Here is a 14,738-nt window from a genome sequence, read left to right as displayed (position 1 = left end):
ACCAAGTTAGTTTCTAGTAATCTCTCTTCCTTTGGACTTTATATGGCGGTTGGCAACCTACTTTAAGGTGCATTACCACCATCAACTGGACTGGAGTGTGGCCCTCAGTTCATCTTTCAATCAACCACGTGGGTATATGCTCGTAATAACCAATGAGGAGATGGAAGAGGCGGGACTTACAGCGTGTCACAAATAGAACCAAGTTCTATTTTAGCGCCTGGCTACGCAGAAGTGCGCGAGCAATGATTGAATAATATGTATGTGTACATTTATTTTGCAACGCGAGCGGTGTGGCCAGCATGTTAGGGATGGAAAATGCCAGTGCGCTAGTTTTTTAAATGACGAAATTGCAAACTAACGTGCATTTGACACTAGCGCCGCCTTAAATCCAGACGACGATAGAGCCTTTACTGTGCACTGTTTTAATTCCTATTAGTAAAGATTTGACTTGACTTTTAAAATCTACTACCTTTTTAATGTGGCATACCGGTGAGCAGAACCATTTAAATCTTATTGTCAAACAAGTCACTTCAAAGGCGTTGTACACTACCTGCCCACTAAAATAATTCCAGCATCCAACAGCACACCAGCCACTTGATGAAAGAAAAAAGACATCCAATAGAAAAACACCAGAAAGTGTAATGGGATTTGGCGATTGAGACACTTGTAACCTGGTTTGAGGCCCTTCATAACAGCATTTTGGGGTGGCAGGTAGCCTGGTGGTTAGAGCGTTGGGCCAGTAACCGAAAGGTTGCTGGATCGAATCCCCGAGCTGACAAGGTAAAAATCTGTTGTTCTGCCCCTGAACAAGGAACTTAAACCACTGTTCCCCGGGAGGCCCTGATTGTAAATAAGAATTTGTTCTTAACTAACTTGTGTAGTTAAATAACAGGTAAAAAAAAATATATATAATAATAAGAAAAATGTTGCTTCAAGGACCGTACCGGCTCACTTTCGATCCTGCACCTCCGCTAATCAAAAGGGACATAGAATGACTCCATTGTGGCATTGGAGTCATGAAAAATGACCCATCATTATGTATTACTGCCTCTCAGTTCAAAGAAGTGACATACCAAAAAACAAACATCCAAATGTCTCCTGCCTTCCACGCATGCTGTCTGCCCCCAACACTAAAACATATAAAAACAATATTTTTATATGACTGAAACTAAATAAAAATGGAAACATAAATATAAAAACGCCACTGCTGGCTTCTCTGAAGCTAAGTAGGGTTGGTCCTGGTCGCACTCGACATTGCCCTGTGGAGGGTGCCGTATTCCGGATGGGACTTTAAACGGGTGTCCTGACTCTGGTCACTAAAGATCCCATTATCGTAAGAGTAGGGGTGTTAACCCCGGTGTCTTGGCTAAATTCACAATCTGGCCCTCATACCATCATGGTCACCTAATCATCCCCAGCTTCCAGTTGGCTCATTCATCAGTCAACTTACCTGGTAAAATAAGGCTTGAATAAATGAAAAATAACCGTCGGTTACATTGTGCCGGCCCTAGTATAAGAATGTCTCGATTTTGGAAAAGGTAGCAGTAATATCATTTACATTTAATAATACAAGTCAAATAAACATGCTATATTGAAAAGTTTTACAATTGTCGGCAAAATATATAAATTGCAATCCAAGATAGTCTTTGATTAAAGACTAAGGATAGAAGGCACTTTCCATTGTCTGCAGTAGCAGTTATTGAACTATTTTCTTAAATGATCATAACTGATCATCTGGACATCAACTTATGTCAAGTTTGTTAGAACACAAATGTTGAACATTAGGAATCAGGTGACAGGCTGATGGCCAGGGCTCAATGTAAGTCTGCAGTGCAATGTAGACTCTGCAATGCAAATTAGTGCACTACACAGGGAATAGGGTACCATTTGGGAGGCACAGTAGTTTCCTCGTTGAACCGCCTTTAGAATGGAATCTTGAACCCTGAACATTTATGTCCCTTCATAACAGCATTTTTCTTCAATGTATACAAAATATAGAAAAACAGAAAACACTGGACAACTCTTCAGTAACTAACAGTTAATTTGGCATTGGGTCAAAAGCCTCATCTACATTTTGAATTGGCCAACAACTCTCTAAAAGTTCAGAAAGAGCAGTCTCTATTGGTGGTACTTGTTCATTCAGGTTAGATCCAACAAGCTCTTCGCAAGTAGTTCCCTCATGCATCTCTCTAATGGTTTTTGGTCTTCCCCTGCCTCTCCCCCTTCCTCTGCTTGTGGCTTTCCTTTTGCTCCCTCTCTCCCCCACCACCTCCGGGTCGCTCTGCCTCTCTTCCTCCTGCTCCCACTGTTTTGCAGATTTGTGTTCATTCAAATTCGATCCATCAAGCTCTTTACCAACAGTTCCTGCATAGATCTTTCTGCTGGTCCCTGGTCTACCTTTTGGTCTGCCTATTGGTCTACCTGTACTCCTCCTTTTGCTCCCACTCTCTTCTTCCTCTGGGTTGAAGTCAGAGTCACTGTTGCTCCCGCTCTCCCCCACTTCTGGGTTGAATTCTGAGTCACTGTTCTTACTCTCCACAAACTCCTCAGGGTCAAAGGTCTGTCGTTTCCTCTTCCTTCCTGCCCTGAGTGCCCTCTTCACTCTCTTCTGCCCAGTCTCTGGCTCTCCACTCTCCTCTATCATTACCTGTTGTTCAGTCTGACTCGCTGAGTTTGAGATGAGCTCCTGTCCCTCTTCCTTCTCCTTGGTCCCGTAGCCAAGGCCTGGGTGGTAGCGCTGGACGTGGCTTTTCAGACTCACGTTGTGGTTGAAGGACTTGTCACATTGCTGGCACTTGTACGGCCGCTCACCCGTGTGGAGGCGCATGTGGGACTTGAGATGGCTCGCTTGGTTGAAGGAGCGCTGACACTCGGGGCATGTGTAGGACTTGTCCCCGCTGTGGACTAGCATGTGTCTTTCCAGGATGTGTTTTTTGTTGAACTCCATTTTACAGATGTTGCAAATGTGCTGTGTGGGCCCTCTGTGACCTTGAATGTGGCCGTCTCGGGCTTTAATGTCGCTAAATCGTTTGGGGCAGTCGGGGCATTCGTAGGGCTTTTCCACACGCGGGTGGCTCTCCTCGTGCCTTAGTTTCTCCGGCCTGCTCTGGAGCGACTTGAGGCAGTACTTGCACTCGTGCACATAGCCTGGCTTGTGGATTCTTCTGTGAATGTTAAGAGAGACCTCGTTAACGAACCGCTTGCCACAGTCCTGACAGACGAACGGCTTCACGTGCTCGCAGACGTGAGTCTTCGAGCCTTTGGTGAACGTGCCGCAATCCGGGCAGAGCGCTGGGGAATCCCCTTCGGAATCTGAGGCTAGAAGTTCACCTACCTCCACCTCCGGTTCCCACTCCCTATCTGAGCTCTCCTCCTCCTCCTCCTTCATTTCTTCCTCCCCCTCCATTTCTTCCTCCACCACCTCTTTTTGTTTCTCCTCTAATAACTGACGTTTCTTCTTAATGGCTTTGTCGTCGTGAACTTCGTCATCCAAACAAAGAGTCGTCTCAAACACCAGGGTTTGAATGTCCTCCAGACCTTTGTTGCAGATATCACCATCGTTACTCTCCAACAGAAGACCACTTTCCTCCGCAGTCTGCAAGGACAATGAACAAAAATGAGCAATCGCTACAACGAATCAGTAATAAATCTTCAATGTACTTACAATTGGAACTCTTATACCAATAGTTCCACATAACTATTGGCTAGAGAGAAACACAATGCAGGTGAGGAAGGGACATCAACACCCCACAGAATCTCCCTAAATATGTAATATTCTATGGATGCATCTCAACCTATTTTGACTATGGACAAAAATACTGCCAACCTCTTGATTTCACTTAGTTTACAAATCATAGCCATAGCTGATGACAATTGTGGTTACTGGTTTACATGACTAACACCTCCCCATTAAAAGGTTGGTCGTTTTTATGGCTTGTGTGAATTTGCATTCATGCAGTGTAAACATTGATCAGTGAAAAATGATAAAGGCTACCTTCAAGGTCGGATTATTGAAGGTGCCTGTTGAGGTGCCAGTCTGAGCATCAGTGGATGTGCCAGTTGAGGTACCAGTTGACATGCCAGTAGTGCCGGTGGGAGCATCAGTTGTGCCAGTTGATACTTTGGCTGCTGAGGGAGACAGGTATTCAGCTGGGAGGTTAAAGGGCTGGCTTTTCCATTGGCTCCGGTGGTCACAGTGGTTGCAGAACCGGTTGATGGTGAGCAGGGTGTCTTGGATGAACTTGTCGATGCTGCAGGAGCCGCGACAGACTGGACAAGTCTTGAACAACGGAAGGAGGCAGTCTTCATAGACCACATACTTCCTCGCCATGTACACCGTGACAGAGTTTAATCTGGAAGAAGATATTTTTTAATCATAGGTTACTACCGATTGGGCTTCGCAAGCAGGCCAGACAGTGAGACCGTTCAAAAGTAATTAAGCATAGTTGCATGACACTTTTCAATTGAACAGTCGCTCATAGATTAGGAGGACAGGTGGCCTAAGTCGTTAGCCAATTCATTTCAAATAGTTCCCCACGGGCTACTTAAAAGTAAAATGTAAGTTTATACCGGTTCACATCCCTGTGTGGTATGTCCTCTGTAAACCTTGTATTGACTCCTACATTCTTCTGGATTGGCTGCACTTGGATGGCTGTAAATCGAATACAGTAGCATGTTAGGTCATTTCCATGTAAAAAGACCCATGAGCACCAACGTGAAAGCTGAAAAGTGTGCAAAGCTGTCAAGGCAACGGGTGGCTACTTTGAAGAATCGAAAATCAAAAATATTTTGATTTAACACTTCTTTGGTTTCTACATGATTCCATATGTGTTATTTCATAGTTGATGTCTTCACTATTATTCTACAATGTAGAAAAAGAGGCTGACCGATTTAATTAGGGCCGATTTCATAACAATCTGTAATCTGCCTTTTTGAATGCCAATTACATTGCAATCCACAAGGAGACTGCATGGCAGACGGCCTGTTACGCGAGTGCAGCATCAAAAGGACCTTGTGGCTGCAAGGAGCTAAGGTAAGTTGCTAGCTAGCATTAAACTTAAAATTCATGTTAGGCAATATTAACTAGGGAAATTGTCACTTCTCTTGCGTTCTGTACATGCAGCAGTTTGGGCCGCCTGGCTTGTTGCGAACTGTTGAAAGGCCGTTGTTAGGTTCCTAACAAAGACCGTAATTAATTTGCCAGAATTTTGCATAATTATGACATAACATTGAATGTTGTGCAATGTAACAGCAATATTTAGACTTAGGGTTGCCACCCTAACGGTTCCGTATTTCACTGAAAGAATAAACGTTTTGTTTTCACCATATCAATGACCAAAGGCTCGTATTTCTGTGTTTATTATAATTAAGTATATGATTTGATAGAGCAGTCTGACTGAGCGGTGGTAGGCAGCAGCAGGCTCGTAAGCATTCATTCAAACAGTAGCTCTTAGCAATGCTTGAAGCACAGCGCTATTTATGACTTCAAGCCTATCAACTCCCGAGATTAGGCTGGCAATACTAATGTGCTTATAAGAACATCCAATAGTCAAAGGTATATGAAATACAAATGGTATAAAGAGAAATAGTCCTATAAAACCTAACTTCTTAACTGGGAATATTGAAGACTCATGTTAAAAGGAACCACCAGCTTTCATTTGTTCTGAGCAAGGAACTTAAATGTTACCTTTTTTACATGGCACATATTTCACTTATACTCTCTGCATTATTTAAACCAAATTGAACATGTTTCATTATTTATTTGAGACTAAATTGATTTAATTTATGTTGTAAGGGTTAGGGAACTGGTGGCAGTGAAGTCAGACGCAGGAGAGCAGAACTAGGTAATAGCCGGAGCAGTTTAATTTCAAAACCAACGGCAATAAAAAAAATAACCTACATGGGTTCAAAACCCGACGCGCACCAGAAACAGTGCACAAGCATACAAACAATTCCACACAAGGACATGGGAGGTACAGAGGGTTAAATACACAACACTTAATGATGGGAAATGGAAACCAGGTGTGTTGGAAAATGAGACAAAACAAATGGAAAATGAAAAGTGGATCGACGATGGCTAGAAGACCGGTGACGCTGACCACCGAACACCGCCCGAACAAGGAGAGGAAACGACTTCGGTGACATATACCGTAATTTCCGGACTATAAGCCGCTACTTTTTTCCCACGCGTTGAACCTCGCGGTTTATACAATGACGCGGCTAATTTATGGATTTTTCCCGCTTTCACAAGATTCATGCCGCCAAAAAAACTGAGCACCGTCACATAATGTGACGTAAATCGAGCGCGCTCAAACTTCCCATCATTCTGATTACGTTAGTCATTGTCACCCTCATCATGGCAAAGACACGGAGAAATGCATATGATGCAGCTTTCAAGTTGAAGGCGATCGATCTGGCTGTTGGAAAAGGAAATAGAGCTGCTGACAGAGTGGAGCATTGTCAGAAAATCCACTATCATCAACGGGTTTCGAAAGGCTGGACTGCTGCGTGTTGAAGAGGGCAGCGATCCAACATCGGATGAAGCAATTCTGAGGCTATTCAACTCCGACACCGAAGGAGATGACTTCAGTGGTTTCTGTGCACAGGAGGAGGAAGATAGTGACCAATGACTTTCTTGGTAGGCTACTGTTTAACTATTGTTACAAGCCGTGTTTCGTTAAATGCCTATTTATTTTTGTTACAATCCGTGTTTCGTTAAAGCCTATTTATTTTTGTTACAAGCCGTGTTTCGGTTTAAAGGCTGTGTAAAGTTCATTTGTTTCAATGTACCGGTAGGCACCTGCGACTTATAGACATGTGCGGCTTATTTATGTACAAAATACATATTTTTTGATAATTCAGTGGGTGCGGTTTATATTCAGGTGCGCTTAATAGCCCAGCAATTACGGTATAAAAAAAAAGGGAACACTAAAATAACATCCTAGATCTGAGTGAATGAAATATTCTTATTAAATACTTTTTTCTTTACATAGTTGAATGTGCTGACAACAAAATCACACAAATTATCAATGGAAATGAAATTTATCAACCCATGGAGGTCTGGATTTGGAGTCACACTCAAAATTAAAGTGGAAAACCACACTATAGGCTGATCCAACTTTGATGTAATGTCCTTAAAACAAGTCAAAATGAGGCTCAGTAGTGTGTGTGGCCTCCGTGCCTGTATGACCTCCCTACAATGCCTGGGCATGCTCTTGATGAGGTGGCGGATGGGCTCCTGAAGGATCTCCTCCCAGACCTGGACTAAAGCATCCGCCAACTCCTGGACAGTCTGTGGTGCAACGTTGGTGGATGGAGCGAGACATGATGTCCCAGATGTGCTTAATTGGATTCAGGTCTGGGGAACGGGCGGGCCAGTCCATAGCATCAATGCCTTCCTCTTGCAGGAACTGCTGACACACTCCAGCCACATGAGGTCTAGCATTGTCTTGCATTAGGAGGAACCCAGGGCCAACCACACCAGCATATGGTCTCACAAGGGGTCTGAGGATCTCATCTCTGTACCTAATGGCAGTCAGGCTACCTCTGGCGAGCACATGGAGGGCTGTGCGGCCCCCCAAAGAAATGCCACCCCACACCATGACTGACCCACCGCCAAACCGGTCATGCTGGAGGATGTTGCAGGCAGCAGAACGTTCTCCACGGCGCCTCCAGACTGTCACGTCTGTCACATGTGCTCAGTGTGAACCTGCTTTCATCTGAAGAGCCAGTGGCGGATTTGCCAATCTAGGTGTTCTCTGGCAAATGCCAAACGTCCTGCACAGTGTTGGGCTGTAAGCACAACCCCCACCTGTGGACGTCGGGCCCTCATACCACCCTCATGGAGTCTGTTTCTGACCGTTTGAGCAGACACATGCAAATGTGTGGCCTGGTGGAGGTCATTTTGCAGGGCTCTGGCAGTGCTCCTCCTGCTCCTCCTTGCACAAAGGCGGTAGATTCAGTCTCATGCTACCACTAGAGTGAGTGAAAGCACCACCAGCATTCAAAAGTGACCAAAACATCAGCCAGGAAGCATAGGAACTGAGAAGTGGTCTGTGGTCATCACCTGCAGAACCACTCCTTTATTGGGGGTGTCTTGCTAATTGCCTATAATTTCCACCTGTTGTCTATTCCATTTGCACAACAGCATGTGAAATGTATTGTCAATCAGTGTTGCTTCCTAAGTGGACAGTTTGATTTCACAGAAGTGTGATTGACTTGGAGTTACATTGTGTTGTTTAAGTGTTCCCTTTATTTTTTTAAGCAGTGTGTGTGTATGTATATATATATATATATATATATATATATACTAAATCGGTACCGGCGTTGAAACATCAATCAGTCGACCTCTAGTAGAAAATAGAAAAAATTAAGAAAAACCCTTGAATGAGTAAGTGTCCAAACTTTTTTGATTGGTACTGTAGACATTTTAACAATTTTTCCATCCAAAGAAATTGGAATAAGCAAAGGCTTTGATATCCTGCCTAACAGATGGAAAAGGGGTCTTAGAAAAAGTATTACGGTATTAGAAATACATCAAAGCACAATGTTAAAGTAAAGATCCCTGCCAACTAAAACACCTATTTATACTGAACAAAAATATAAAACACATGTAAAGTGTTGATCACACGTTTCATGAGCTGAAATAAAATATCCCAGACATTTTCCAGATGCACAAAAAGCGTATTTCTCTCAAATGTTGTGCACAAAATTGTTTACATCCCTGTTAAGAGTATTTCTCCTTTGACAAGATCATCTATCCACCTGACAGGTGTGGCATATCAGGAAGTTGATTTAAACAGCATGATCATTACACAGGTGAACCTTGCGCTGGGGACAAGAAAAGGTCACTCTAAAATGTGCAGTTTTGTGACAATGCAATGTCACAGATGTCTGAAGTTGAGGTAGCATGCTGACTGCAGGAATCTCCACCAGAGCTGTTGCCAGAATGTTATGTTAATTTCTCTATCATAAACTGCCTCCAATGTCGTTTTAGAAAATTTGGCAGTATGTCCAACCGGCCTCAACTGCAGACCACAGATAACCATGCCAGCCCAGGACCCCAATCTGGCTTCTTCACCTGCGGGATCGTCTGAGACCAGCCACCTGGACAGCTGATGAAACTGTGGGTTTGCACAACCGAATAATTTCACAAACTGTCAGAAACCGTCTCAGGGAAGCTAATCTGCGTGCTCGTCATCTTCACCAGGTTCCTGACCTGACTGCAGTTCAGCATCGTAACCGACTTCAGTGGGCAAATGTTCACCTTCCATGGCAACTTGCACACTGGAGAAGTGTGCTCTTCAAGGATTAATCCCGATTTAAAATGTAGATGGCAGACATTGAATGGCGTCATGTGGGCAAGCGGTTTGCTGATGTCAACATATTTTATCAGAGTGCCCCATGGTGGGGTTATGGTAAGGGCAGGCATAAGCTACAGACAACGAACAAAATTGCATTTTTTGAATGCACAGAGATAACGTGACAAGATCCTGAGGCCCAATGTCGTGCCATTCATCGCCCGCCATCACCTCATGTTTCAGCATGATAATGCACAGCCGACAGCCCCATGTTGCAAGGATCTGTACACAATTCCTGGAAGCTGATGTCCCAGTTCTTCCATGGCCTACATACTCACCAGACATGTCACCTATTGAGCATATTTGGAATGGTCTGGATTGTGTACGACAGTGTGTTTCAGTTCCCACCAATATCCAGCAACTTCGCACAGCTATAGAAGAGTGGGACAACATTCCACAGGCCATAATCAACAGCCTGATCAACTCTATGCATTGGAGATCAAATCACATTTTGTCACATACACATGGTTAGCAGATGTTAATGCGAGTGTAGCAAAATGCTTGCGCTTCTAGTTCCGACCATGCAGTAATATCTAACAAGGAATCTAACCTAATAACTTCACAACAATGTGCTGCATGAGGCAAATGGTGGTCACACAAGATAGTGACTGGTTTTCTGGTATCTGACCAACAGATGCATATCTGTATTCACAGTCATATGAAATCAATAGATTAGGGCCTAATGAATTTATTTAAATGTACTTATATGAACTAACTCATTCAAAACTTTGAAATTGTTGCATGCTGCGTTTTTATATTTTTGTTCAGTGTAGTTTAGGACAATTCTTTCTGCCTTCTGTGAGTTTAAATAACATTGCCTTGTGCCTTAATTCCATTACCAAAAACCCACATTACTTTTAAGACAATTTATAATTTCTCCCCCTCATGAGGAAGGATAAAGTTCACACACAAGCACTAGATCTGTTCTACGTATGCTATATCTATGCTTCCCGTTAAGTTTAATTTTACTTTAGATTTTGTACACCAGCTTCAAACAGCTGAAAATACAATAATTGTGAACACAGTAAAGAAAAGTTGAGTTTACAGTCCTGTACAGTAGAGGAGAACGGCGTAAAATTCAGTAACTACACAGTAGAGCACACGAGTTGAATACACTAATGTATTGTACTGAACTATACCCTTCTGTGCTGTACTTGGATGTCAACTTGTGAAAACGCGGTCGTCAAATAATAGCTAGTTTGAAGAATAATACCCAAATATGCAAAGGATGATATTGCATATCTATTTAGGATACTTCATCATGAAGAGAATGACATTCATATCCATAATTATGTGTTTCTGTGTAGTACAGATCAGGGACCCATGATGAAATTACTGCAATTATTTTACAGGTGTAAATCCACTTCACTTACTGTAGTTCAATAACCAAAATATTTTTTTTTGTCATTAGGGATTAGTATTGTCATTAGGGATGAATGGGCATTATATTTGAAACGGGGCTCAATTTGGCCTTTTTCAACATTACAAACCAAAATCTGTCTTTTCGATATACAGATGTTCTATTTAGTTTATTATGCCCCTTCATTAGAATTTTCTAAATAGATTAACAATTGTACATTCAACACTGCATGGGGAAGAATTATGGCCAGGACATCAGTTTGATGAAGAGGCCTAGGCTGAATGATTCTGATAAATACGCTCTGTTTTTATCAAACAAATGTTTTTGCATATATTTTCAGTGCTGAACCTGTCTGTTTGGTGGGGTGGGGGGTAGGGGTTTAATCGGCCGATTTTTACATATTTGTAATAATGACAATTACAACAATACTGAATGAACCCTTTTCATTTTAACTTAATATAATACATAAATATTTAATGAAAACATGTTCAATTTGGTTTAAATAATGCAAACAGTGTTGGAGAAGTAAAAGTGCAATATGTGCCATGTAAAAAAGACAACGTTTAAATTCCTTGCTCAGAACATGAGAACATATGGAAGCTGGTGGCTCAATATTCCCAGTTAAGAAATTTTAGGTTGTAGTTATTATAATGTGTCTACTTTCTCTCTATACCATTTGTATTTTATATACCTTTGACTATTGGATGTTCTTATAGGCACATTAGTATGGCCAGCCTAATCTCGGGAGTTGATCGGCTTGAAGTCATAAACAGCGCTGTGCTTCAAGCATTGCTAAGAGCTGCTCGCAAACGCAGTAAAGTGCTGTTTGAATGAATGTTTACGAGCCTGCTGCTGCCTACCACCGCTCAGTCAGACTGCTCTATCAAATATCAAATCATAGACTTAATTATAATAAACAGACAAATACGAGCCTTAGGTCATTAATATGGTCAAATCTGGAAACTATCATTTCGAAAACAAAACGTTTATTCTTTCAGTGAAATACGGAACTGTTCCGTATTTTATTGAACGGGTGGCAACCCTAAATCTAAATATTGCTGTTACATTGCACAACCTTCAATGTTATGTCATAATTATGTAAAATTCTGGCAAATTATTTACGGTCTTAATTAAATTATTATTTACACAGTTCGCAACGAGCCAGGCGGCCCAAATTGTTACATATACCCTGACTCGGCATACACTGAACGCAAGAGAAGTGACACAATTTCCCTAGTTAACATTGCCTGCTAACATGAATTTCTTTTAACTAAATGTGCAGGTTTAAAAAAATATATACTTCTGTGTATTGATTTTAAGGAAGGCATTGATGTTTATGGTTAGGTACATTTGTGCAACTAAGGTGCTTTTTTTCCCCACAGATGTGCTTTTGATAAATCATCACCCGTTTTGGCAAAGTTGAAGTAGGCTGTGATTCAATGATAAATTAACAGGCACCGCATTGATTATATGCAACGCAGGACAAGCTTGTTAACCTAGTAATATCATCAACCGTGTAGTTAACTGGTGATTATGTAAAGATTGATAGTTTTTTATAAGATAAGTTTAATGCTAGCTTGCAACTTACCTTGGCTCATTGCAGCCACAAGGTCCTTTTGACGCTGCACTCGCCACACAGCTTCCTCATGGATTGCAATGTAATCGGCCATAATCAGCATCCAAAAAGGCAGATTACGGATTGTAAAACTTGAAATCGGCCCTATGTAATCAGCCATGCCGATTTAATCAGTCGACTTCTACCCTGCCCATTTCTACAATTTCGCTTCTTAAAATCTGATTTTAAGCCTAACCTTTAACCTTAAATTAAGACCAAAGAGCAAATGTTTGTTTTCATGAATGTTTAGGATATAGCCAATGTTGACTGTGGCAACTAGTGACAACAGCAATGACTCAATTAGCCTAGTTAGCTAGCTTCTCTCAGTTTAATGCAGTCATAACACGTAGTATGTAATCGGATGGGATGATAAACTAGCAAGAAGTTAGTCTAGAGCGAGTTAACAGCAACCACTTAACATCTCTGCCGCCTTGCCTCTCACATTCACACCACATGGCCCTTCCCCTGCTCCCTAGTAGCAGCTGAGCTCTGAGGCTCTCTATCCATAGCTCTGGTTAATAAAGTTGCAAAAACAATACTTTTCTGATGCTTCCCTGACTCAAATCGGGGACGGGTCTAGTTGTCCTTAGGTCCGTTCTGAATGTTGTTTTTTTTAAACAAACGTATGCATATTGGGTTCAGAGCTTTCCTGTGTCCATTTCAGAACAGGACCTCTAACCAGGGCTCGCAATTAAGGGGACGACTGGGAACGATTTCTTTTTAATTATGTTTGGACAGTTGCGGGACGATAGGCCAGAAAAATATCAAATGCATACAACAGTGGTTCCAGTAAAAAAAAAAAATTTAACTAGGAAAGTCAGTTAAGAACAAACACTAATGACGCTGGGCCAATTGTACGCTGCCCTATGGGACTCCCAATCATTGCTGGTTGTGATACAGCCTGGAATCCAACCAGGGTCTGTAGTGACACCTCTAGCACTGAGATGCGGTGCCTTAGACCGCTGCACCACTCGGGAGCCCAGTAAAATGTTTAAACACAAAGACAAGACTAAAAAAATTTAGCTTAAAAGTTTATTAACTATGAATAATTCACATTACAAGCGCAGCAATGTGTTGTCTCGTTTATATGCATGAAAGTTAAATGCTATTACACGAGAACACCATTCTCAAACGTGCACCTGATGCAAGCGGTTCTTATAATGTGACAGATGGATATACAGCCTAATGGTAGAAAATTAAGAGGGAATATCTGAAGATACAACAACATGATTGTGCCTTACTGCCTTTGGAAAGTAGAAATGCTGGTTTCAATGGTATAATTAGGAAATATTCAGGGGTTTTTCTATGGACGGATTTTGGCTATAGGCTATTAAAAGCAAGGTAAGCTTGGCTATGTAAAACGTCTAGGTTTCAAACAATGATATGGCTGGCTACGTGTCTTATGGAAATGTGTAATATTAGAATATCATTCCAATGTTGGGCAAATAGGCCTATTAGAATGCACATTTTACTCTCTCCCAGCCTGTCTGTGGGCCCGCCGGCCCTGAGTTGAGGTTTTGTGTGCTGGGAGTTGCTGTGACATTTGCATTATCTATAGACTATGGCTAGCTACTATGGTATTCTAGAGAATATGGTTCTATCTCCCTGACACTATAAAATGTGCTAAGTATTTCTGCCTCACACAGCAACACTGCCTGGCTGGGGGCTGTGGATACGCATGTGAAGAGCTGAGTGACATATTCATTAACTTACTTGAAACGGAAGTCTACTGTAGTGAGACTTTGTCCTTGTGTTTCTTGGCTATTTACATCATTTTATTCACAAGCTAGGTATTTCTATGCTTGAGTTTCAACTGTTAGGAAAGAGAAGACAACACTTCTACTAGTCAGACCCTCAATCTCACAGTTACAAACAGGACGCATTACCACGGTAACCTCCTGCCCCGTGTACATTTTCTCATGTGATATTTTGGTTAAAAAATTAAATGCAACAATATACCACATTACATTTGTTTTAATAACATTACAAATGCTCATCTGTTTTTTTGTTTTGTTGGTGTAATTATCAGTGGTGTAAAGTACTTAAGTAAAACGCCTTTACTATTTATATTTGACAAATTTTACTTCACTACATTTAGCTCCCGAGTGGCGCACCGGTCTAAGGCACTGCATCGCAGTGCTAGAGGCATCACTACAGACCCTGGTTAGATCCCGGGCTGTATTGGCCCAGCGTTGTCCGGGTTAGAGGAGGGTTTGGCCGGGGTAGGCCGTCATTGTAAAATAAGAATTTGTTCTTAACTGACTTGCCTGGTTAAATATATATATTTTTTAAATAAAATGTACTTTTTACCCCATACATTTTCCTGACACCTAAAAGTACTAGTTACATTTTGAATCCCCAGCAGGACAGGAAGATGGTCCAATTCACGCACTTATATATAATA

At 41.8% G+C, this 14,738-nt stretch overlaps 2 protein-coding genes across 6 annotated transcripts in view; one reads left to right on the top strand and one right to left on the bottom strand.

Moving 5' to 3' along the window:
* LOC110491843 overlaps positions 1 to 14,738 on the top strand; it is a 90,329-nt gene that overhangs the window by 27,146 nt on the left and 48,445 nt on the right. The window lies entirely within an intron of this gene.
* LOC110491844 (zinc finger protein 329) overlaps positions 1,540 to 14,738 on the bottom strand; it is a 28,438-nt gene continuing 15,239 nt past the window's right edge. For 3 of the 5 annotated variants that reach the window (XM_021565641.2, XM_021565640.2, XM_021565642.2), the window contains 2 exons: positions 3,995 to 4,352; positions 1,540 to 3,595 (listed from right to left, as the gene is read on the bottom strand). In XM_021565641.2, coding sequence (XP_021421316.2) covers positions 2,039 to 3,595; positions 3,995 to 4,352 — 1,915 coding nt within the window. In that variant the 3' untranslated portion in view covers positions 1,540 to 2,038. Of the gene's footprint in view, positions 3,596 to 3,994; positions 4,353 to 4,569; positions 4,652 to 14,738 lie in introns of all 5 variants that reach the window. The other 2 variants (XM_021565639.2, XM_021565643.2) reach the window with 1 other exon arrangement.

Source organism: Oncorhynchus mykiss, chromosome 16, assembly GCF_013265735.2.
Source record: "Oncorhynchus mykiss isolate Arlee chromosome 16, USDA_OmykA_1.1, whole genome shotgun sequence".
In the NCBI taxonomy this organism is placed as follows: domain Eukaryota; kingdom Metazoa; phylum Chordata; class Actinopteri; order Salmoniformes; family Salmonidae; genus Oncorhynchus; species Oncorhynchus mykiss.
Note: the sequence above shows the minus strand (reverse complement) of the source record. Positions and strands in the feature narration are given on the sequence as shown.